This window comes from Jaculus jaculus, chromosome 8, assembly GCF_020740685.1.
Source record: "Jaculus jaculus isolate mJacJac1 chromosome 8, mJacJac1.mat.Y.cur, whole genome shotgun sequence".
NCBI lineage: Eukaryota > Metazoa > Chordata > Mammalia > Rodentia > Dipodidae > Jaculus > Jaculus jaculus.
In genome coordinates, this window is record NC_059109.1 from 107,632,833 (window position 1) to 107,659,003 (window position 26,171).

The 26,171-nt window shown below is 41.6% G+C and overlaps 1 protein-coding gene across 11 annotated transcripts in view; it reads left to right on the top strand.

Moving 5' to 3' along the window:
- Positions 1 to 26,171, top strand: part of Syndig1 (synapse differentiation inducing 1) — a 202,966-nt gene that overhangs the window by 73,139 nt on the left and 103,656 nt on the right. For 10 of the 11 annotated variants that reach the window (XM_045155723.1, XM_045155720.1, XM_045155722.1 and 7 more), the window contains exon 2: positions 10,001 to 10,559. In XM_045155723.1, coding sequence (XP_045011658.1) covers positions 10,080 to 10,559 — 480 coding nt within the window. In that variant the 5' untranslated portion in view covers positions 10,001 to 10,079. Of the gene's footprint in view, positions 1 to 9,395; positions 9,418 to 10,000; positions 10,560 to 26,171 lie in introns of those variants that run through there. The other variant, XM_045155725.1, reaches the window with a different exon arrangement.

Sequence of the window (26,171 nt, forward strand, 5' to 3'; positions counted from 1 at the left end):
CTGGCTAAAATAGCTTGTTTTAAAATGAAATTTTTATGGTAAAACAAGAGAAACTGCTAGGTTTAACAATTTAATCTGAGATAAGTGAGCCTTAATATTGCACAGCTCCGTAGGTTACTGAGTGAACAGGAGCTTTGTCTTCATTGAAGAAAAGCAGTGTTATCAGTGAAGCTCCATGGCACACTGTAGTGAGACCAGGGCTGGCCGCATCGACAATGCATCACTTAGTCATGAAGCCCTGTGGAGCAGGTGAACAGTACAGGCCTTGTTGTCAGAAGTGTGAGGATGGCCAAAAGGGTGGCTCTTTTATAGCTGTATCTAGGCAAGGAACATGGCAGGCATGTGGGGATCCCTGAGCAGGGCACTGTAAGAGCCTCAAAGCTTGACTCTGCCCAAGGTAACGTGATGTCTGTGTTTGGCCATGTGGGAATTACTGGACAGTAAGGGAGAAAGGACAAAGGAAGTACAGAGTGGCAGATCCTCTGTAGAGAGGGAGGCCACACACCTAAATGCCAATTCAAATGGGCATCTGTGCCCAGGTGGTGAGAAACTGGGCATCTTGAGTCTTAGACTATGAGGTAGAGACAGTAGGAGAGGAGATTGAACTTGGGGTTGAACTTGAAACCTTGACGCTCTGTGGGCCTTCAGGAGAGTCAGTATCAGAGGGTTGGATGCCAGGCAACACCTCACTCCCAGGTTCCCCAGGAGAGCTTTGGTAGATTTGAATGGCCATGGCTCCCAATAGCACTTTACATCATTTTGAAATGGACCCATGCATCTGGATCTTTCATAAGCATCTCTCCCATTCGTAGCTCATGAAACAGGTGTGCCTAACATGTCCCGACAGAGATGGGGCATCGTGAGCAGCCAGTGTCCACCTGCCATGGACACCCTTGTCCACCCAGTGGAAGGCAAGCTAAGTCTGCACAGCATGACTGGGACCCACAAGACGATCTCATTTCTGGATGGCATCCTCCCGGGAGGAAGCAAAAGGAGGGAGAGGCTTCTTGCACTTGGGATCCAAGAATCTAGAGCCAAATGCACCAAGAGGAGAAAGCAAATGGCTGTGGAAAAGATACCCTGGAGCTCCACCTTAGCCCCACTCCTGACCTCTTCTCCCTTGGTTACTTCTCATTTAGACGGATTTCCAGTGAGAGGCCATTTACAGTGACTTATTCAAAAACGGTCTCTGGAAAGCCTTGTCTCTTTAACCTTAATACCAAACAGAGTCAAGAAGGCTGTGCTTTCAGTTCAAATTTGATAAGCTGGGCCTCTGACTCTGAACCAGTCAGCTAGCAGTCTACACACTAATTGGTACTCCACTGTGTTCCTCACATTCCCCCACGGAAGAAGGGCACTGGTTGAACTCTATAGTAACTTCTTCAGAGAACCAGTGGTCTTGCCAGCCTGAGGTTCTGCAATAGCTCTGTATGCCTGGCCAACACCTGTCTTGGATATTTTGGGGACAGTCTTGAGCCACACTGTCACAACTCAGTTAGAAGCCTGGTCTACCTTTAATGAATCTCCCCTGGGCAATGCCCATCTGAGCACAGTCTTTGGGACTGGAAAACACAGACCAGAGGCATGATTGTCCCCAGCAGGAGTGAATGAGAGCCCAGGACAGCACTGCTGCCTTCCTCACCGCCTGCCTTCCGTGTCTGTGACAGAGGACAGAAGGTGCTAAGCCAGGCTTTCTGGCAGATAGATACCTGTGTCCCCCAGGAGCTAAACGACTGGCTTCATTGAGGACAACCGAGGAGCTGCCAATGTGGAACCCGCCAACCGCCGAAGGAAGCTGCACAGCTGGCTTCATCATAACTTCTTTTCACACAGAAGCAACACAGGGGCCATTGGTGTGAGTCTCTTGGATTAGGCAGCCCCAAGGGGTCCCTTCCTCAGGCCCTGAAGCCAGCTGAGTAGTAGGAGACATGTTGTTTTGCAATGGCAGATCTCCGGTGTTCTCCAGGGCTTTTCCACACACTCATTCCCCAAACTGTTCACGGATTCATTGGCCTAAAGTGTCTGCATGATGATTACCTCTCACTCAAAAGCCTGTTACAACTGTCTGTTCTCTCTACATTGAAACAACAACCTCAAGGTAGGGCCATGCAGGCAGCTTGGTGGTGGAGCCCCCGCTGACCCCCAGACATAGACTTGAACACACAGTTCCCCTAGGAACGTCTCACTCCTGTTCTGCCATATATCTTGATATATCCCTCTGCTTGCTCGCCAACACCCTGACTCCTGGCTTCCATTAGCGGTGCTCTTTCTGCCTCTTCTCTTATATACCATCGCTGGTGATTTTAAAACCCCCCCCCCCCCGTATCATAGAAAGTTTCAGACATACATGAAACTGAAGATAATTGCATAATGGTCCACAGATCCAAATCAACAGTTTTAATGATTTTTTCAGTACATAGCCAGCCTTACTTTCCCTGCTGGTGTCCACTTCTTTCTATCCAAATGATTGTAAAAGAAGTCCCAGATATTTTTTCATTATTTCATCTGTTAATAGTGTGCATCTCAGAAAAAGTAGGTCTCCTTTCATTTTATTTCAGCTTAATTTTAGTTTTCTTCTATGTTCATTGTGTTAAAATATGAATAGCATAAAATTTACCTTGTTACCCATTTTTACATGTACAGTTTGCATTAAATGTGTCTGTAATACTGTGCAACCATCACCACAATTTATGTGTATCTCTTTTTAATTGGGAACTGTGATCTATACCTGTTAAATAGTAACTTCCCATTTTCTCTCCTCCCTAGGACAGGTAATATTTCATTGTATGTACACATCACATTTTGCTTATCTAGTCAGCCACATGTGGACACTTGTGATGTTTCCTTACCTTAGCCATTATTAATAATACTGCCATGAATGTGGGTGTATTGTTTCAAGACACAATTTTGGCAATGTAGCTCAGTGATGGAGTGCTTGCCTAGCATGCATGAGGCACTGGATTTAACCCCTAGCATGGCAGGGGGGAAAAGAGCAACTTTTTGTCTCCAGTGTTTTCTGATATACATATACATACACACATGCATATGTGTCTAATTATACACGTACTCACATACAAACATACACACATACATACATATACACATACAGAAATGTAGCTTATTGATAATATGGTAGATGTTTTCTAAAGAAGAATTTTGGAGCTAGGGAAGTGGCTCAGTAGGTAAAACACTTGCCACACAAGTGTGAAGGCCTGAATTCAAATACCCAGAACTTACATAAAGCCAGATACTATACTGTGCATCTTCCATCCTTGTATATGCCTCTAGTGAGATCCAAGACACGGACAAGAGAATCCTGAAATGTCTCAGGCCAGTGAGCCTGGCATATGCAGTGGCGAAACATGAAGAGATCCTGTCTCAAACAAGAAGGCAACCTCAGATACCAGCCCTTGCCTTCCACACACACGATTGATTTTTCTGTAGAACTGTTGACATACCTCCATCCTGTTTTCCATACCAGATATACCACATTACATTCCTCCCAAACACAAGAGTTCCCACTTCCTGCACCTTCATTAGCATTTATAATTTTGTTTTTTCTGATAGAAGACATCCTATCCTGTGTTTGTTAGGATCTCACTGTGGTTTACGTTTGCATTTCCCTAAAGGTGTTGAATACCTTTTCATCTGCTTATTGACTATTTGCATATCTACTTTAGAGAAATGTCCATTAAGTCCTTTGCCTGTTTTTGAATTGGATAATTTGGCTTTTGTTATAGGCTTTTTGAATTCTCTGCATATACTCGGTAGTAATTCTTATATATATAATGTATTATATTATATATATAAATATAAATATATTACATATTATTATACATATATATCATTATATATGTTATACATTATATATTATTATATATTATTATGTATATTATATATCATTATACAATATATATATATGTGACATTAAAAGACATTAAAGAATTAAACATTTGAATTTGTTTACTCAATAAGGGTAGGAAGCCAGGCATGGTGACACATGCCTTTAAATCCCAGCACTTAAGAGGCATAGATAATATATATATTTTATATATTAATATATATATTCATTATATACATCTTCCTTAATCTTTTCAGCAATATTTAATAGCTTTGTTTATATAGGTCTGTCACCTCCTCTGTTAAATTAAGTCCAAATATAAAGTCAACATATGAAAACATGTTAAATTTCTATACACTAACAATAAACAATTTGGAAAAGGGATGGAGTCAGTTGTGGTGGCATATGCTGGTAAGATATTACTAAAGAGATGGAGGCAGGAGGATGAGGAAAGGGAATGGAAAATCAATTTCTTTTTATGACATTATCAACAAGTACAAAATATATAGGACTTAATTTAACAAAGGAGGCTTTTCAAGGTAGGGTTTTGCTTGCACCCAGGCTGGCCTGAAATTTACTATGTTGCTTCTAGATTAAAAATGTGTACTACCTGGGCTAGAGAGATGGCTTAGCGGTTAAGCACTTGCCTGTGAAGCCTAAGGACCCCGGTTCAAGGCTCAGTTCCCCAGGTCCCACGTTAGCCAGATGCATATGGGGGCGCACACGTCTGGAGTTCGTTTGCAGAGGCTGGAAGCCCTGGCGTGCCCATTCTCTCTCTCTCCCTCTATCTGTCTTTCTCTCTGTGTCTGTGGCTCTCAAATAAATAAATTAAAAAAATTTTTTTTAAAAAATGTGTACTACCACACCTGGCTATTAGTTCCCTTTTATTGCTTGTTTTTATGTATCTTTTATTATGAAATTGGGTTAACTTTTGTCAGGCATTTATTCTGCACAAGGTCTTCACAAGTTGTCCCATTAATGTGCTCCATTCTATTGACAAGGTTTTAGAAAGTGAACCAGCCTTGCATTCCAGGCATAAATACCACTTCTTCATGGTGTGTAATTCTGTGAATATGCTGCTTAATTTGCTTTGCTCATATTTTATTGATGATTTTTACTTCACAATTTATAAGTATTTGGTCTGTGTTTTCTTTTTCCATAATGTTCTTGTTTGGCTCTTTTAGAATGTGTCAGAAAGCTTATTTTCTTCTCTCTTCAGTTTTCTGGAAAAGTTTGGGAAGGACTGCCTTTTTGTTCTTAGGTGTATGGTAGAATTCATCAAGAAAGCCATTTCATGGCAAAGCTGTATTTAATTCCGTAAAATTTCAAGACTCTGATTCCAACAGCCTAGACAGAATGGAGCTGAACTGCATCACAATATTCTACTTGCACAGACACTCCCTCAATAACTTCCGTTTTGTAAGCACCTTGACTGCCATTATTCAGATATTTATTAGCAACACTAGGGCTAAATATCTAGTCTATTGACACTTAACACAGAGGTCTTTATACTAAAGAAAAGTATATAATAAAGAAACATGTGTTTATTTACAATATAAAATTAGTGATGAAGATGTTGTATACCTACTCTGTATTTTTTTTCTTTCTTTCACAGTCCCTACCTGTGTTCTCATCCACTTGGTATTCATCCAAACTAATTGACATGTGTGTATTTCATTGACTCGCCAGGAGGTACTTACTATTAGGGTTTAGAAAGAAAAAGGCTAAGATCTAAAGAAGGAGTAACTATGGGATCTCAGATGCTGATCATAGCCCCTCTTCATCATTTCATGAGCTCCATTTCCAACTGCCAACATAAAGAAATAAGTGCAGCCTGATTAAATAGTCATCTGCTTCATCAGCTGACTCTGCTAGGTTCAAAAGACAAATGTCATGACCTCCCCAAGAGGATGGCTTTGGGAGCTCAGCTTTGGTGCCACCCAAGCAACATCTGTCAGGAAAACGCAGCCCCTAGACTCAGCAAAGATCATATAAGCAAAAATAAAAAAGATAAGCAATAAGTTTTTACTTTGTATGCAGTAGTTCTAAATACCACTGACATGAACAAACATAGACTTTCAACAAAAGAATGTGTTAAGGAGATGTCTAGAGGAGCAGAAGGCTAAACTGTGGAGGACTGTCAAATGTTCTGGTATGAATCAGGTATACCATCTTATATGGCAGCCTCACAGGGCCATTTTTATCCCAATTTGACCACTAAGCTGATCACCTCAGATTCAGGGAAAGACTGTGAGTGGGTGGTAGTGGATAGGGGTAAACATGGAAGGAAATGAGACTATAGTAATTACAAAGTTAACCAGAACCCAGAAGCCAGGCCCATCTTGACAGATGTATCCAAAGATGCTGCCACAGTGAAAATAAAATTTCACTGACTCAACCTTTTCATTTAGACTTAATTTATGATACTCAAAGCTGGAAAAAATTCACTTCAATGAAAAAAAAAAAAAACTATTGTGTTTAAGAAGATAAATTGCTTGGTATACAAGATGAGCATCCCTGACTTAAAATGCTTCAGACCAGAAGTGTTTCAGATTGCAACCAACTTTAGACTTTGGAATATCAGCATGTATATTATAAAGTATCTTGGGGATAGGATCCAAGTCTATACATAGAATTCATTTGTGCTTGTACAATCTTACACACATAGCCTGGACGTGATTTTATACTGTTTTTGTGAACCTGCCTGGGAATTTCCACTTGCAGTGTCACATCAGCCACAAAAATGTTTTGGAGAGCAGATTTTTTTAGGAATGTCAAACTTATATTTATTAGAATATTATTTCTAAAAGATAAGTAATCAATTATAAAATTCAAGCAACTTTCCCTATGGTAGCAGCACAGTTGAACAGTGCCCCTCCAGCCTTAATATGCAGACTGAGCTAAAGAAATAATGCTGCAATGTGGATTATGATTCAAGAGGCATGGGTCCCACTGCAGTGTCTGGGGTGTGTGTGTGTGTGTGTGTGTGTGTGTGTGTGTGTGTGTGTGTGTGTGTAGCTGGGGATGGCGCAGAGCACCATACATGCTAGGTATACACCTACTCTCACAGAGCTCAGCTCTTTTGCATTTCTAACCGGTTCCCAGATGGTGCTGAGGCTGCTGGGTGTCAGCAGTACTTTGAGCAACAAACTGTCGAGCAAATTAAAGAAACTAAGCCATACTTACCTCAGGAAACCCTAATATCAAACTCACCTTTGGTACATGGGTAACTTGAGAAGACCCTACAAAGTAAGAGTTATTTCCATTACATAACACTGGACATAGTTTATTTTAACACACGGATTCTGTAGCAGACAGCTTCAGGTTCACTGAGATGAACTTCCAGACCAGGCACAGTTATGGAGGAAGGGATTTATTGAAGCTTACAGATCCAGGGGAAGTTCCATAATGGCAGAAGAAGCTGGCCTGCCTTCACAGGCCCAAACAGAGAGAAAGAAATACAAGTCTAAAGGTCAAAAGCCACATCACACTCCAGGAACTCCTGCTAGGCACACTTTGCATATCTTTAGGTTGAAATCTGAAACCCATCACCACAATTTAAGATCCACCCAGTGACATTGCCTCCAGCAGGTGGCTACAGATGCAAACTACAAACAAATAAACAACTGAATATATTGGGGGCCATCTATTCTATTCAAACCACCACAGATACTGACCACCAGCTCCATGCCACATGCACAAAATGGGAAATATGACACTGATTCCCTGGGCTTGGACTCTTACTGAAGCAAGAGGAAAATGCTGACCTCAAGAGCTATCACTCTGACCGAGTGATGCAACAACAGGCATTGTAGGGAAAATTCAAGAGATGATGAGAGCAAACCAGCACATGGAAAGGTTACTTCTGTCTGGGGAAGAATATATGACCTAGGGGAAGAGATTTAACATGAACAAATGCAACCACACATATTCTTGCGAGATATTTACAAGTGTTTAGGGAACACACACTCCATATGAGAAGTGAGTCTTCAAGACTCTTCACATCTTGCTGGTATAGCTACCAGATCATAGATGATACGAGGGCTGAATTGGAAAACAGGCAGTGGCTTCTCTGTGGTAGGAGGAAAGTTGGAGAAATTGATGCCTGAGCCAGAAATGTCTCATTAAGCACATCATGCTCGCCTGGAAGACTATCAAACACAGAGTTTAAATGTGAAAAGCTCCACCACCACCACCCCCCCCCCGCCATATGTTTTGAATACTTGGTCCCTGGCTGGTGGCCATTTGTGAAAGCTATGGAGCCTTTGGGACATGAAGCCTTGCTGGTGGAGGTGTATCATTGGGATCAGACCTTGAAGTTTATTACACCAGCTCACTGGGGGTTCAGAGCTAGATGGTTTGCACTACTTCCTCCAAGAGATATGACAAGATGTGAAACCTGACTGCCTGGTTTCCCATGTGTTCCCCTCTGTGATGAAACTGCCTTGAAACTATAAGACGAAATAAACCCTTTCCTCCCATAAGCTGCTTTAGGTCAGGTTTTTTTATCCTAGCATTGAGAAGGTAACTGCCATAAAACAAACCTGTGGCAGATTGGTTACCCAAAGGATCTTTATTCAAACAGTTTAATTAATGATTTCAGTTCTCAGATTGCAAAGCCATGTAAGCAGAGGTGATGGTGTATTTCTAACCTCTCTTAAATTGAACATGGCGTTACATTAATAATACTCATTGTCTCACAGTGCATATGCTGTAGTTTGACCTGGTCATTTGAATATATTCTCAGATCTTTTTGCAATTAGTCACAAAGGTGTCCTCTCTACTGCTCTTCCTTTGGTCAGACTGTAATTTAGATTTCTGTATCTATCACCAAATAAAACAGCTATTATTTACTACTCTCACTTTTGGTAGAGAATCTTCCCTTTTCAGATGGCAGTGATGGGATGACTCAGAATGCATCATGGTGCTGGAAAAAAGTGACAGAAGTGCTCAGTACTACAATATCTCTATCATCCCTTCCAAGGCTTAGGGTCTATTGCAGAAGAAGTAGCAGAAAGAATGCAAGAGCCAAAGGAAGGGTAGGACTCCTTACAAAGTGCTCCCCCCAGATACAAAATGGCCCGGATATCCATGACCTCACAGTTCCTGACACTACCTACACAAGACCAGCATAATAGGAGGAAAACATCATGACATCAAAATAAAAGAGAGACTGACTGAGATAGGGAGGGGATATGATGGAGAAAGGAGTTTCAAAGGGGAAAGTGAGGGGAGAGAGGGCATTATCATGGGATATTTTTATAATCATGGAAGTTGTTAATAAAAAAAAGTTGAAAAGAAAAAAAACAGCTATTATTGAAAATGAATGAAATGTTTTATGCATATTATCAATGTGCAAGCTGGAAAAAAAGCATTAAACTTCTTAAAATCTTAAACTCTTATCCCTTCCCTGTCCCTTTCCATCCTATTTCCCTCCCACTTCTCCTCTCTCTTTCAATATTGTGCAAACCTAGACCTAAAGGGATAAACAATTTGGAATACTCCATGGAAACTGAATGCATAGCATTTCAACTAAGTCAAGTAAACCAAGGCAAGGAAGCTTCCAGGAGACTTGGGTAAATGTGGGGCTCATTTCATTTGGGTACAGTAGAATGTGCTTGTATGTACACATGGGTATGTCTTCAATGGAAAATGTTGTCCAGCTATAGTACTGACCATGCGAGTTTTCCCGTCCTTCATCTTTAAAGTCTGTGTGAGACATTGTATTATAACTTGTTTTCCTTGGCTGTGCATCCTCCTTCTTAAGTGAGTAGTCGTATGCCTGGAAAAGTCAATCCCCATTACAGAGGTACAATCATAGTTCCCTGTGGGCTGGTAGAATGCTAATGTGATAAGCTTCCCTGTGTTTCAGGATGCCTCTAGCAGTCAGAGGCTTCTGAAGGGCCTCACTGATCCAGTTCCTGCAGCTTCCTCCATTTGGATGCAAAAACTATAGAAATGCAGGTAGTCAGTTTTGAGCTGGCACTCTAATAGAGCCTTTTTAGAATTCAGTGAACAAGGATAGATTGCATATTTATCTGACTGCACTGCTACTGTGCATATCAGATGACTAGTCTAATCTGAAGCACTATGGGCCTGTGTGATGAGCTTTGTTTCAAGTGTGCTTTTTTCAGTAATCTCTGTTTCCTACTCCTCCAGGAAAATGGGTCCCCTGAGGCATGTGTGACGTGTGAGTCCAGCACGCCAGCCTGACGCCCAGCTGGGAAGGGAGCCTACCATGGATGGCATTGTTGAACCGAAGAGCGTACTGGTACACAGTAAGATCAGTGATGCTGGCAAGAGGAATGGTTTAATTAACACCAGAAACTTCATGGCTGAGAGCAGAGATGGCCTGGTGTCTGTTTACCCAGCTCCCCAGTACCAGAGCCACCGGCTGGTGGCCAGCGCGGCACCAGGCAGCCTGGACAGTGGCAGGAGTGAGCCAGTGCAGCAGTTGCTGGACCCCAACACCCTGCAGCAGTCGGTGGAGTCCCATTATCGCCCTAACATTATCCTGTACTCCGAGGGTGTGCTGCGCTCCTGGGGAGATGGTGTGGCCGCCGACTGCTGTGAGACCACTTTCATTGAAGACAGGTCACCCACCAAAGATAGCCTGGAGTACCCTGATGGGAAGTTCATCGATCTTTCTGCAGATGACATCAAAATCCACACCTTGTCCTATGATGTGGAGGAGGAGGAGGAGTTACAAGAGCTAGAGGTGAGTGGATGCCATTGTGGGAGGGGTTTCTGGAATGAGGTGGTGGGACTTGGTGGGGGAAGGTGAGAAAAACCCAAGGAATGAAACTAGTGTGCAAAAATGCAGAGAAAGTGAAGGAGCACTCAATGGCCCCTCCCTCCTGAGTATTTTGTAGAGGATGAAAGGAGTAGGAACAGACACCGTAGACCAACAGCTGAGGGCAGCAGCTGTGACGCTGAACAATGATGGTCCAAGGTAACTTCCATGGAGAAGGAACATCAGTACCAGCTCTAGCTGGCAGGACTGTTAGGGATGCCACCCCACAAGAAAGAGGCCACTGGCAAAAGCAAGATGAGAGGGACATCTGAGGATATAGACACACATGTAGGGGCAATTGGAGAAGTATTTCATATTTAATTGTTATTGAAAACTTCCATAACTATACACAATAAACCGTGATAATCCCCTCTCCACTTTCCCCTTCACAAATCCACTAGAAGTGTTTATGCTGTCATAAGTGGGTGATTTGACATTTCAAATTTTCTACTAGAAGATCATTAGTTTCTTGGAAACTTGCTAGATGAAACAGTAGAAATTGAAAAGGGAAGATAAGTTGATTATTTAATTTTTGTGTGTGTGGTGCTGGGAGAATGAAGCCTGGGTCTTCTGCATGCTAGGCAGGGATTCCATCACTGAACTATGTCCTCAGTCCAAGTCATTTAGTATTAAGGTAGGCAAGGACATTTGAATTACAGAATTTCATGCATAGAAACATGCAAAGAGGATCCTGGATGATAGGGCGCAGTGGTCCATGGCTGTGCAGGGCATATATCCTTTCATAGGAACTGCAAGAGAAATTGAGACACCCTGAGTCTACAGAGTGAATTCCAGGTCAGCCCGAGCTAGAGTGAAACCCTACCTCAAAAGACCAAAAAAAAAAAGAGAGAGAGAGAGAGAGAGAGAAATTGAGAGGTCACTGCACTGCAGGAACAGGGGATAACAAAGAATGTTCTCCCAGGATGTGAATGGAGAGGAGAGGGAGCAAGGGAGGGAAAAAGAAGAGGAGAGGGAAGAGGAGGGAAGGGGAATGGCGGGAAGGATAAGAAGGAGAGAAGAGGGGGAAAAGGGAAGGAGAGAAGAGGAAAGTCAAGAGGGAAGGGGAGAGAGCAGCAATTTCTTTATGTTAACTAACAAGGAAATCACAGACCTTCAAAATGCAGCTGTGCTCAAAAGGAAAGGCTGCTTGGTTTTGGCTAAGCTGGGCAAGAACACATGGGAGTTGAAGGGAAGATGTCCAGGGAAAAGCACAAAGGCTGGGAGTCTGCAGAACAACCTTGGGGAGGCAGGAGACTGGCCCCTTGGCCTCTCTGGAGAGATCATCAGGCTGCTTGTTGAGGGAAGCTGGGGTCAGGGACACCTGCCCACAGCAATAAGGTTGAGGAGGAAGGAAATGAGGAGATAATGGTGGCTCGTGCTGATAGAAGTTCAGAGTGGCCAGAGGAGTTTCAAGGACGTGTTGAACTTGAAATGATTTCAGAGCAGTGACCTGGAAGAACTGAGCACTTTAGAAGAGACTGAAGGAGCTGTCAGTCTGAGTGGGACAATGTGGCTAGATCCAGAGTACAGGAGACTGTCCCTGGAAAGGTGTAGCCATTCTTAGGATAGCTCTGGTCAGGAGGAAGTTCAGAGGTAAAATCAAGTGGGGGAGCATTGCCCATGAAAGGAGTCTATGAGATCCATTGACAGGCAGGCCCACGAGTGGTGAGCACTGTCTACCTTAGCACCATCTGGTTACACTTAAGGAAAGAGTAGAGACGTGAGGCCAGCTAGAGCCTTGCAGAAACTGGGAGGGTACTTTGGCATCTGTGCAAAAACCTGTTACAAATGCCTACCATTTCTCAAGTTCTTGGTTTGGGTAAAAGCAAGTGTTTAAATCTGCCTGGCCTGTGTGAATCAGAGAAACAGGCACCACAAGCAGCTTGAATTTGACACAGGAATCTTGATGAAGAGATGCCAGGTTGTCTCTGAAAGCAGATATGGGGTTGGAACTCTGAGCTCCAGGTTTGAATGAAGGGGTGTCAGAAGTCATTGTAGAAGTGCCTGTGTCTTGAGGAAAAACATGGGGATGCTGAAAGGCAGTGGCCTGAGAGGGAAGTGGGTCCCGCCACCAAGGACCCCAGCTGTCTAAGGGAGAGTGGATTCAGGATAGTCACGCTTCCAGGTGCCTATGAGAAAAGGTAGGTGACAAGCCAAGGGGAGTGCTGGACAACAGAGTGTCAGACTAGAAAGTTCAGGCTCACCTGACCTGTCACCCCACAAGGCCCCAATGTCCATGCTGTGCAACACGGTGTGGCCCATGCTACGAGATTCAGGTTGTGAAAGCTTGGAGAATGCGCCAAAGTTTAATTGACATGATAACACAGAGTGAGGTGGAGGAACGGGGCACTACAGGTGGGAAGCCTTGATCCCTTGCCCTTGGCTGTAGAGAGCCTGAAGGTTTCAGGTAGCAGGGCTGTAGCCAGATCTGTGTTCTGGGAAGCTGCTGTGGCTGAGCGTAGGATAAAGATGTGTAAAAACTGCAGTGAGGATGTGACCAAGCCAGAGGCACAGAGCCCTGTTCTCATAAGGGATGGAGTGGGAGCCAATCAGGGCAGCATGAGCAGTGGGGAAGAAATACTTACTGGATGAAATTTCTCATTGATTGGAGATAAGAAGAGTGGCTCACAGATGATGTTTAGCTCGGTTAAGAGTTCCTGGAAAATCAGCTCCAAGGTACAGCATGTCTCCACAACTTATGGCCTGGCATAGTAGCTAGATTGAAAATGAAAGAAATTTCTAAGTGTCTCCACCATTCTTTTCTCACTCAGGAGCATTTTGTTCCACACCTCTATATACTTTGCTTGAATAATCCACACTATGTCAAGGTCATTAAGATCAGCATTAAAACCAGCGTGTCTTCTTAGACCTCAGCCAACTTCCCTCCTTTTACTTCACAGTAGACTGAGAAGTCTATTCCTCCTTCTTTAACACATGCAAAAGTATCTAATTGAGCTTGGAAATAAATACAACCAATGCTGAAATGTAATTTGTTTTGATCCACAGTATGTCTGAATCTACATTTTTGGTAATCCATTACTGCCTCCATTTTATTACATCAGTTTCACACAATAATTTCAGCTAGCTGGCATGGGTTTTGGAATTTATAGAGGTCTACTTTCTACCCAGATCTAACCAATCTTTCTAACCCAATCTCTTGAGTTAAAAGTTAGGAAGTGGTATGCATGGAAGATAGACTTGATAGATCCAGGGTTCTGACCAGTGGTGGAAGCAGCTGGAGAAATGAGCTATAACACCCAAATGTTTTGCTATGTCCCAGCAATGGCAGTAACAACCACCAGAGACAATTCCTTGAAGTATACAGCATCAGGAATATTTAGTGATATTAATGGTGTTTGTTCTGTATTGTGGCTTTAGAATCACCCTTTTAAAATATTTTATTTTAATTTGTTTATTTGAAAGAGAGAGAGAGAAGCAGATAGAATGAGAGAGAGAATGGGCACATCAAGGCCTAGAGCCACTGCAAACAAACTCCAGAAATCTGTGCCACATTGTGTATCTGGCTTACAAGGTCCTTGGGAAGCGAACCTGGGTCCTTTGGCATTTTAAGTAAGTGCCTTAACCACTAAGCCATCTCTCCAGCCCTAGGATGACATTTTATGGGGCATGTTGGCATTTGTAACTTGGCCAGAGAAAGGATTTTCCTAATAACATTGATAGAACAACGTATTATTTAAAATCTTCCTTAGACAGACTTTCTGGATGACTTCCAAGGAGCTCACCAAGACCAAGACATGCTCCCCACCCCATAGAATGAAGAGGAAAGAAATCAAGACACCATATGGCTGTCCTTCATTTCCCAATGTGGTCTAAGACATCAAGGGTGGATTTCAGGGGATAGTCTACACTGGACACTATAATCCCTGAGGAGGTCTGTGCAAACAAAGGCCTGTTTTCAGAAGCATTCTTATGGTAAAAGTGCAGCCTCCAGTTCATGCATTTTATTTCATTAAATAAAACAGCAACTAATGGGAAATTCCTTTACTATTCTATGGTTTCCCAATTTTCCGCCCTATGGACTGATCAACAAGTGAGTATTGGTTAGCATTTGCTGCTCAACAAAACCTCAGAACTTAGTGACTTAAAATAAGCATTTGTTTAGCACATGATTATGAGGACAACACTTTGAGTCGAGATTCAGCTCAGTGGTTGTTCTGCTGGTTCCCCTGGGCTCACTCATCTTTCTATAGTTAACTCTTTTTAAAAATATTTATTTATTTATTTATTCACTTACTTATTTGAAAGAAAGAGAGAGAATGGGCACACCAGGTCTTCCTGCAAATGAATTCCAGACACAGGTACCACTTTGTGCATCTGGCTTACGTGGGTACTGGGGAATCAAAACTGGGTCCTTCGGCTTCACAGGCAAGAGCCTTAACCATTGAGCAATCTCCATCTCTCCAGCCCCTGTAGTTAACTCTTGAGTGAGTGGCTGGGCAGCTGTGCTTGAGAATGCTGGTTGTCTGATGGCTGCTATGAGGGGGTTGACATGTCACACAGTTCTCTCACCACCTGGCTGGCCCTTCTAGGCTTCATGACATGGCAGAAGTGCATGATAATACCAGCCATAGAGTCCAAGGGCATTTCCAGTCTTTGCCAGTATCACATTGAATTGTCTTATTCTCAAGGACAGTCATGTGGACAAGCTCAGAGTCAACATGGTAAGGATGACTCAGGGTCCTAAAAGAATTGTGCCTCTGTATTCATAGGGATTGGTTCCAGGAGCCCCTAAAATACTAAAGTCTTAAATCTTAATATAAAGAGGTCAAGTATTTCCATGTAGTTTACACATCATCCTGTTTTACCTTAAACCATCTCTAGATGATTTATAAAACCTAGTGTAATGTAAACTCTGTGTAAATAGTTATATTGCATGGGGAATCACATCAAGAAAAAGAAATCTTCACATATTTAGTTGAAATGCAATTTTCTTCTAGTATTTTCCAACCACGGTTAGTTGAATATGTAGATGATATCTTTGAATATGTATCTCACTCCTCTCAGAATGGCTTTCATTGAGAAAACATAACAAATGCTAATGAGGGTGTGGGGGAAAAGGAACCCTTATTCACTGTTGGTAAGAGCTTAAACTGGTGAAACCACTATGGAAATACACAGGGCTGACTGCATGGGAAAGTGAGCGTAAATTGCGTATCAATATTGCAACCACAGAGAAAAGAAGTGGAGACTGTCATATTTTTAATCATGTGATAGAATGAAATGAATAGTGATGGTTATATTAACTAAAACAATACAGTAAATATTGACCTTTTTTTCAGAAAAACAAATGAAAAAAACTTGACAAAAATAGCCTGGCATGCTGCAACATGCCTTTAATCCCAGTACTCAGGAGGCTGGGGTGGAAGGATTGCTGTGAGTTCAAGGCCAGCCTGAGAATACATAATGAATTCCAGGTAAGCCTAGGCTAGAGTGAGAACCTACCTAGAAAAAACCAAAACACAAAAAAGAAAAAAAGCTCATTGGAGAAAGGGTAGTCTCTTTGGAAAATGGTGCTGGGAAACCTGGATCACTATATGCAGAGTGAAGTAACTAAATTCTTATCTTATCTTATCTTATCTCTTACTATGTACAAAAATCAACTCCAAATGGATCAAAGACCTTAACATGAGACTTGAAACTCTGAAACTGTTAAATAAAAAAGTAAAGAAAACACTTTAAGATATAGAAATAGATAAGAAGTTTCTGATTAGGGCTCTAGTTACACAGGAAATAAGGTCAATAATCAACTAATGGGATCTCACTAAAGTAAGAAAGTTTCTGTACAGCAGAAAAAATTTAGTGAAGGATAGCCTACAGAATGGGAGAAAAATCTGCAAGTTATACATCTGACATAGGATTCATATCTATAGTATAGAAAGAACTTTAAAGAAAACAGCACAATCAAATATAGCTAAGGAGCTGAGCATGGTGGTGCACGCCTTTAATCCCACCACTTGGGAGGGAGGCAGAGGTAGGAGGATCACCATGAGTTCGAAGCCATACTGAGATTACATAGTGAATTCCATGTCAGCCTGGGCTAGATCAAGATCCTACCTCAATAAACAAATAAAATAAAATAAAATAGCTAAAGAACTGAATAGGAATTTCTCAAAAGAAGAAATACATAATGGCCAATAAGTATTTTTTAAAGTATGCAATATCCTTAGCCACCATGGAAATACAAATTAAAACTACTTTGAGGGGCTGGAGAGATGGCTTAGCAGTTAAGGCGATTGCCTGCAAAGCCAAAGAATCCTAGTTCGATTCTCCAGGACCCACGTAAGCCAGATGCACAAGGGGGTGCATACATCTGGAGTTCATTTGCAGTAGCTGGATGCCCTGGCTCACCCATTTTCCCTCTCTCTCTCTCTCTCTCTCTCTCTCTCTCTCTCTCTCTCTCTCTCAAATAAATAAATAAAATATATATTTAAAAAAAAAAACTACTTTGAGATTCCATCTCACCCCTGTCAAGAATGGCTTTACCAAGAAAACGAATACACTCCACTGTTGGTAAGAGTGTAAACTGGTATAGCCACCACGGAAATCAGTGTGGAGGTTTCTCAAAAAAGCTCAAAATGGAACTAATCAGCTATATCACTCTTGGGCATATACCTAAAGGACTCTACACCCTCCTACAGAAGGCTTGTTCACCCATACTTATTGCTGCTCTGTTCACATTAGCTAGTAAGTGGAATCAACCTTAATGTTCATCAAAGGAGAAATGTATAATGACAATGTACATATATGCAATGTATTTCTATTCAGCCATAAAGAACTATATTATGAACCACTTACATACTGTAGTGGCATAAACTATATAAAACATGATTCAATTTTTGTCAATGAAAACAGAAATTAAAAATGTGTTTTTGTTGATTATTTTCAGGTTTGGAAGATTTCTGTAGCTTCACTAACAATCAATTTTTTTTGTTGTTTGTTTTGTTTTCCTGAAGTAGGGTCTCACTCTACCTCAGACTGACCTAGAATTCACTATGCTGTTTCAGGGTGGCCTCGAACTCACAGTGTGCCTCCTACCTCTGCCTCCCGAGTGCTGAGATTAAAGGTGTGTGCCACCACGCCCAGCACTAGAATCAATATTTTCCCTGGAAAGTATGTGCAGTGGTTAGAATGTGGTTTTCAGAAGGCCACTGCCATGTTTAGGATCCAACTGCTCACCTGCGCTTCTATCCATTCTGGGAGTATGTATGGGACATGCCCAGGTCCAGGGAGCCTTCTTCACCCAGGACAGTTTTTCAGTAATATGAGAGACCTCCTTCATGGCTGTGGGAGCAACACACATGGGTCCATAGCAATGTCAAGAATACTTGAGGAAGGACTCTGAGACGCAACAAGAGTTTGTGACCTTTCTTGCTCTGCCTTCAGATCCTGGTACCAAGTAGGGCAAGGTTTGGCTTGATATGAAATGGGGGAAAGCTGGAAGAGTTTGCAGAGATGTTCAGAACTGATCACTGCACAATCTGACCAGAAAACTGTCCCACTGGCATCCTCAAGCCAGTCAAGGTGGTGATAACTGGGCCTGGGTTCCCATAGCCCAGGGCCTCCTCCCTGGTACGTGATCATTGCTTCATCCAATGCCCAGCCAGTAAGCCAAAAACTGCAGCTTCCAAGAACATAGACAGCAGGAAGCCACTTCTTATTTCTCACAAATAAACTCAAACAGAGAGATTACAGGGACATGCAATAAAGTAATTCTATAAAACATACAATTGGAGTTAAAGCTGTGAGATGAAGTGGTTAGAGCCCAGGGCTAGAGAGGTCTTATCACCCTCCTGCTGTCAGTAATGCTGACCTGTGTCCAATGGCATATCATTGCCCACTTATTTGTGACAATTCATAACTGTTTAGACACTGGGGCTACATGAAACGTTGTCTAAAAATTGTGCCCAGGTCGGCTAAGCCATTTCTTCAGTGCAGATAAAAAAGGGGGAAGGAAAATGTGCCTTTAGGGAGCTCTCTCAATACTAGGCACTTGTTGCATTCTGCTAACTAATGTTCACAACCCTGGGGGTGGGGAATGTGGAATACCAATGTGCGGTCTAGGCAAGGACGGACAGATGCTTGATCTACTTCCAGACAACACCATTGACTTTGCTGGAGTGCATGGAGCTGAGACAGTCCTGCGGCTTCAGGCTCTCGTCTCCAAATAATGATGATGTTCTTCCTACACCAGGAAGGAAATGGGCATTTCAGCAATCCTCTGTTTTAGCATTATGCCAGAGTTCACACATAGAGCACAGAGAGACTGAGCTGTGATTGTCATGAACTAATTCTTGGCCTCAGACAACTCTTGGTCTGGGCTTTCTAAGACTTTCATGTCTACCCTCCCAAATGAGAGGTCATAAGAGTTTCCTTAGAGTTGTTTTCGTATATATGAAAGAAAATGGAGATGCTTTAACAAACCGTTGAATAAAACCCCAATGCACAATTGGGAAAGAAAAAACAATAACATGTAGAAGACTTGACTCAGTGGAAGCAAAAAAAAATCTTTCAGAAAATAATGAACAAGAATTATATGGTAAGGATAAACTTGAAGGGCTAATTTTGATAGAGAGGATTTGGAGAGTGTAACTTAGTTGTTGCTCATTTACCTCACTGCATTGACTAGAACCCTAAATGTTACGTTGAGTAGAAGTTGCAGAGATAAACATGAACGTCTTACCCTGCCCCTGATCACAGCTGAAGGGGGAAGGGCATGAATTCATGATTAAGGATAGTATTAGCTATAGTCTTTGCAGATGCTCTTAATAAGTTGTAGTAAGTTCCCATCTGCCACTACTTTGTTGAAAATATTGTTTTTATTTACTTTATATTTATTTTTTATTTCTTTTAGTTTTTTGAAGGTAAGGTCTCACTCTCGCTCAGGCTGACCTAGAATTCACTATGTAGTCTCAGGCTGGCCTTGAACTCTCAGCGATCCTCCTACCTCTGCCTCCTGAGTACTGGGATTAAAGGTGTGGCCACAACGCCCTGGGTAAAAATATTGTTTGCAATCAAAACATGGGTGTTCAGTCTGCCAGATACTTTTCTCTCTCTCCTCAGGTCATCATGTATAGTATTTGTTTTGTTTTACGTCTTTGTCATTTAATATTATAGTATATCACATAAACTGATTTGCAAGTATTAAACTACCCTTGTGTTTGGAGATAAATCCCACTTTCTGGCGGCATGTAATCTTATTTAATGTGACTGGGTTTGATTTTCTAGTAATTGGTTAAGGATTTTGACATCTGCATCCAAGGGGGATTTTGATTGTTAGATTGTTAGGGTTCAAAAATCAGAGGACTGAGAACACACTTTTGGGAATAGGGAGTTGATTAACTAACAAGTCAGAGAAGGAGTTGTAAGCAAGGGGGAGGGCAAGGAGTAATGCATGCCAGCACTGCCAACCTAGAAGCAATGGCAGGCAGTGGGTTCCCAGGGAAAGGGGATCTGAGTATAAGCCTGGAAGTGGAAAATGTGTATATAAAAAGGAAAGCAGATGGGAGGCTAACACAGAGAGAGATGCAGAGACAGAGGGAATAATATACATGCTGTCTTGCAGACACAATGCGGCCTTGATATTCCTCACCTCACAGTAGCTGATACTACCTACACAAGACCTGAATAATAGAAGGGAAAAATTATGGCATCAAAATAGAAGAGAGACAAATGGAAATGAGAGAGAGGACTCCTGAAAGTAAAAAGGGCAGGAAATTTTGCACTTGCTAGAAATCAATGATATGATTTCTTTCTTTCTTGCCTATTTCACCAGACCTGCTTTCCTACCAACAGCCAGGACTCCTCCTGAGAGGGAGGTCCTTGATAGGATTTAAATATTGTGGTTGGTCAAGTTCAGCCTCTGGTGCCAGGGCTAACCTCTTCCTGAGACAGCCCCTAGCCCTTACCAACCAGTTATACCTCTGGTTCACAGGAGCCGGGGAGACAGCTCACCTCCACTAAATGGTTATAAATGTCTTTGCAAGGATAGGGCAGGCTCTCTGACCACTTGGGAACTTGCAGCTGTGGGTGAGCATTTCCCTTAGCTGGGCTTGGGCTGGCTAGGCCCCCCAGCCCTGACTCTCCACATAGGTTCTTTACCCCTCCAGCTCCCCGGATGGCAGGAGCTCCTTGAACTTTCTTTTCTCTTTTCTTCCCATGTTCTTTTTTTTTTTTTTCAGGCCCTCCATGTGAGAGCTCTCATCACATGGGCACCTTTCCTTGGTTCTGTACTTCCCACAATAATTATAATAATTTAATAATTACCCTTCTCAGTCTCCTTTTTAATTCAACTCTTTGATTAAAATTAGAAACTAATCTAGGGTTTGGGGTTCAAGGACTTTCCTGTACCCTAGCACCCTGTTACAGAAAGAAGAAGGGATTCAGTGTAGGTGGGAGGATTTGAGAGGGGGAATAGGGAATGATGGGAGAGGACTGTGATCATGGTATATTGTGTACATTATGGACATTGTCAATAGAAAGTTTTTTTTTTTATTTTTTTTATTTGAGAGCGACAGACACAGAGAGAAAGACAGATAGAGGGAGAGAGAGACAATGGGCACCCCAGGGCTTCCAGCCTCTGCAAACGAACTCCAGACGTGTGCGCCCCCTTGTGCATCTGGCTAACGTGGGACCTGGGGAACCGAGCCTCAAACCGGGGTCCTTAGGCTTCACAGGCAGGCGCTTAACCACTAAGCCAACTCTCCAGCCCAATAGAAAGTTTTTAAAAGAAAAATACAAACCTTACTTCAGGAATGAATGCCAAAAGAATGAGAGATCAAGAATGCCACGCGGGCTTCTCATGTCCACAGCCTTAGGACAGGGGGACTTGTCCAGCAGAATGGATGGGCTTGAGCTAGTGCCCCTGGACAGCCCAGTTGGCTCGATCCTTTGAAGAGTTTTTCCCAGGTGGTAAAGGGGAGGAGAAGATGAGTGGGGAGCTCTGAGACTCTAACATCCCAGCATCTTTGCTTCTATACAAAAATGGACACAATTTCTTTGAAAGGGGGAGTGGGAAAGGAAGAAGCCATAGAATTTCAGGGGTGTAGTGGTCTTATCTTACTTCTTCAACTTGAAGCAGAGTTGTTTTGCAGACTTCCCTGTTGTAAGGTGGCAGGGCTTTTGTCTGTATTCTTGCATCAGGATAAGGAAGTCTGCATAGCATGTAGGGGTAGACTGGAAGAACAGAAGTCTAGAAAGGGGCCTATGAATATTAAAATGGGTTATTGAGGAGGCAAAAATTCGGACTGTTGAAATAGAGACAAATAAAAGGCTGAGCTATAGTAGATGTGCGGGGGTCCTGGGATATAAGAGAATGAGCTATAACTCTGAAGCATGTATAAGTCTAACTTGAAGGGAGTAGAGCTAGGAGAATTATAATGCAGAACAACAGGTGTCTCAGCTGGAGATGCCATTTCATATACAGAAAGATAACAAGATGGCTATTCTAAAAAGCTAATGTAGTCCAAAATAGGTTTGGCTCCAGGCAAGTAACATTTAATTCTCCACAATTGCTGTAGTCCATCACTGAAGTTCTGGTAATGCAGATGCGGCTTCTGGGTGCCTCAGGTTTTGGCTTCTCTTCCTGCTGAATGTTAGGATTCCACTTTGTATACATGTCACGTTGTTATCCCATGTGGCCCAGGAAGCTTTCTCCTAGGCCAAGGCAGCTCTTTAGGAGAGTGATAATTAGCAAAGACATTAACCAACGAAACTCCCAGATCATATTAAGCCTATTAGCCATCATGATCTGGTCATATATATATATATATATATATATATATATATATATATATATATATGAATATTGCTATATATGACATGCCTTTTATGGAAAAGTAGTGAATAACTTCGATGGTAAGTAAGGAGAAAAGGAGTGCTTTTTGGAGAAGTAAGGAAGAAGGCATTTTTAACTTGAAACTAAAAGTCTTTTATGTGGTATAGGCTAAAGGTGTCAGATGTAAAAGAATTACAATGTGTCAAGCTGGAAAAGCCACAAGCTTTGATTATTGGCATACGAACCATGAGCTTTGTATAATTAGGCCCAATTTTGATTACTAGAATAAAGTTTTATTAGACAAATAAGGTCTTATCTAGCAGGTAACCATATGTGGATCAGAGCAGTATCTAAATATAGAGATGTAAGTATTGCAATGAACAAGTAACAGATTTACCCAGTGGGAAAGCATAGAAGCTTAGCATTCTGACCACAGACTTAACTAGAGATTATTAGAGGCTTCAGTTGGTAAAGGCAGAACAATATTTAAGAAAGAAACTTTATTGTTGTAGACAGAGAAACATGCTATATTAAGTAAAATAAAGGCTTAATCTAGTGGAAAGCATAAGTTCTCATTTATAAACATCAGCAGAAGCATAGCAATATCTAAACCTATGGCTGTGAACAGAGAATTAGGCATTTGGAAATATCATTAAGGGCAGAATCATATTTAATAAAATGTGAACTTTTGATGTTAGAAAATTAATGTTGTCTAAAAATAATAACTTCTAATAAGCTAAATAATCTCAATAAGGAGTTTAATAACCTTTGAAATAAACATTAGAATGTGCTTATGTGTATGTGTGTATTGTTTCTTTTTATCTGCCTAGGATCAGTCCTCTGGGTAGGAGGGGGTGGTTTTCCCCTTCTTAATATGACTATGGACATAGAAAATTGGGCCAGTCTTTTAGTGATCTCTAAGCCTAACTGGGTATCTATCATTGTTCTTTTTTTTTAATTAATTAATTAATTTATTTATTTGAGAGCGACAGACACAGAGAGAAAGACAGATAGAGGGAGAGAGAGAGAATGGGCGTGTCAGGGCTTCCAGCCTCTGCAAACGAACTCCAGACGCATGCGCCCCCTTGTGCATCTGACTAACGTGGGACCTGGGGAACCGAGCCTCAAACCGGGGTCCTTAGGCTTCACAGGCAAGCGCTTAACCGCTAAGCCATCTCTCCAGCCCTCATTGTTCTTTTTTAAGAATAGAGACCCAAATAATTTAGGAAATGGGCATTGACTCAATGTGGCTTCTTCAGGCTGCAATGTTTTTAGGTTCTCTATACTTGTTGGCTTTTAGGCTTTGGGGGACAATGAAAGGGACCCAAAAAAATCAATTAGATTAATTTTGATTTTTAGATTTTATGTATTATTTTTAAATCTTTTGAACTGAAAACCAAGGAAGCTATAATTAGAAACACTTTAAATGAAAATTTTATATAAGTATCTTGTATTTAGCAGTTACAAATAAAGCCTAGTGACATTCTGAGATATTTTTATTTATATTTATTTATAAATTTGCAAGCAGTGAGAGAGCATGGAAACTTGTCCATCAGTGGGGAAGGGCTTGTGGTGGTGTGAACTAGCGCTCAGAGGAGGAGCCAGGTTGGGCTGATCCCCTGCTGAGTTTTAGCCCGGTGGTAGAGGAAGAGGATCCCATCTCAAAATTCTCCAGAAGTTTTGTGTAATATTTCCATGATTTCTTTTCAAATCATTCCTTAGGGACTGAAGAGATGGCTTAGTGATTAAGCACTTGCTTGTGAAACCTAAGGTCCCCGGTTTGAGGCTCAATTTCCCAGTACCCATGTAAGCCAGTTGCACAAGATGGCGCATGCATCTGAAGATTGTTTGCAGTGGCTGGAGGCCCTGGTACGCCCATTCCCTCTCTCTCTCTCTCCCTCTCTCTCTCACTCTCTGTCTCCCCTTCCCTCCCTCCCTCCCTTCTTCTTTCTCTCTCTGTCTGCCACTCTCAAATAAATAAACAAAAATAAATAAAATCATTCCTTAAATGTTACCAATTAAGCCATATGGGTCCAGTGACTTTTTGGGAAAAGTTTTAATTACTAATAGGGTTTTATTTCTTCGTTGCCTTAAAGGAAAGCTAATTTTTCATTCTTCATAATTCCACTTTAATAACTTGTCCAATCCTACCTGTTATATAACTTTTTGGCATAAAGCTGTCCATAGTATTTCATTGAAATCTTTTTACTTCCTGGAGGACTGGTAATGTCATGTCCTATGTCACTTCTTATTTGGTTACTTGGAGTTTTCTGTTCTTTGATTATACTAGCTCAGAACTTACCACGTTTGATAATCTTTTTGAATGCTGGCTTCTAGTTCATATGCCTTACCAAACACTCTTGGTTTTTAGTTTTCCATTTAACTAATTCTCACTATGATGTTTATGATACTTTTCCTTCAGTCTTCTTTAGCTTAAATTTACTCATTTTCATCTATTTTCCTTAGGTCAGAACTGGTGTTATGAAATGGGTATTATTTTCTTTTGTGTTACTTGTCAACAGCTTGCCCTTAAGCACTATTTTAACTATATCTTATGATTAAAAATATTTTAAAATATTTTTATATGTATTTATTTGAGAGAGAGAGGCAGATAAAGAGAAAGAGAGAATGAGCATGCCAGGGCCTCTAGCCACTGCAAACGAACTCCAGACGCATGTGCCCCCTTGTGCATTGGCTTACGTGGGTCCTGGGAATCAAACTGAGGTCCTTAAGCTTCACAGGCAAACACTTTAACCACTAAGCCTTTTCCCCAGCCCTAAAAAAGTATTTTTATTTATTGATGACAGACAGAGTATGGACAAACCAGGGCATCCTACCACTTCAAATAAAATAGCTACCTCCACCATTTTGTGCATCTGGCTTCACTTGGGGATTGGAGAATTGAACCCAAAGCAGAGGTAATAGGTACACATGGGGAAGTGAAAGTTCACAGCCCTCACAGGTCCTACCAATGTAAGTGGGTAGAATACTAAGCTGGAGAGATGGCTTAGCAGTTCAGGCACTTGCCTGCAAAGCCTAAAGACCCAGGTTCAGTTCATCTGTACCCATGTAAGCCAGATGCATATGGTGGCACATGTGTCTGGAGTTCATTTGCAATGGCTAGAGGCTTTGGTACACCCATTATCTCTCTATGTACCCCCTTCAAATAAAACATAAAATACTTTAAATCAATGCTAATTTTATTCACTATAATACAGAAGTTATGTTTCAAATACTTCCATCCTGTCTCTCCTACGTTGCTCATGTTGTCATTGCACATTTTACTTATTCATATATATATACATATATCATAAATTCCACAAGTGTTATAATTATTCATTGACAGACTTATATCTTTTAAGGAAACATAATAGGAAAATAGAAATGCATATATTTAAGAACATCATATAGCTATACTCACTCATATTTCCAGTGCCCAGTGTTTTCTGACCCCACCCTGTGCATTCAGGTTGCCATCTGGTGTCTTGCATTTTCAGCCTAAAGGCTTCATTCAGTGTCTTGTCTAGTAGAGCTCCTTGAAACAGAATCTTCCAGTCAGTGTTTACCTAAGAACTTCTCTACTTTGCCCTCATTTGCGATAGTTTTGTTGGCTATAGAATTCTTACTTCACAGATAGTTTCTTTTTTTAATTTTTATTTTAGAGAGAGATAGAATTGGCATGCCAGGGTCTCATCCACTGAAATTTAACTCCTGATGCTTGCGCCACCTAGTGGGTATGTATA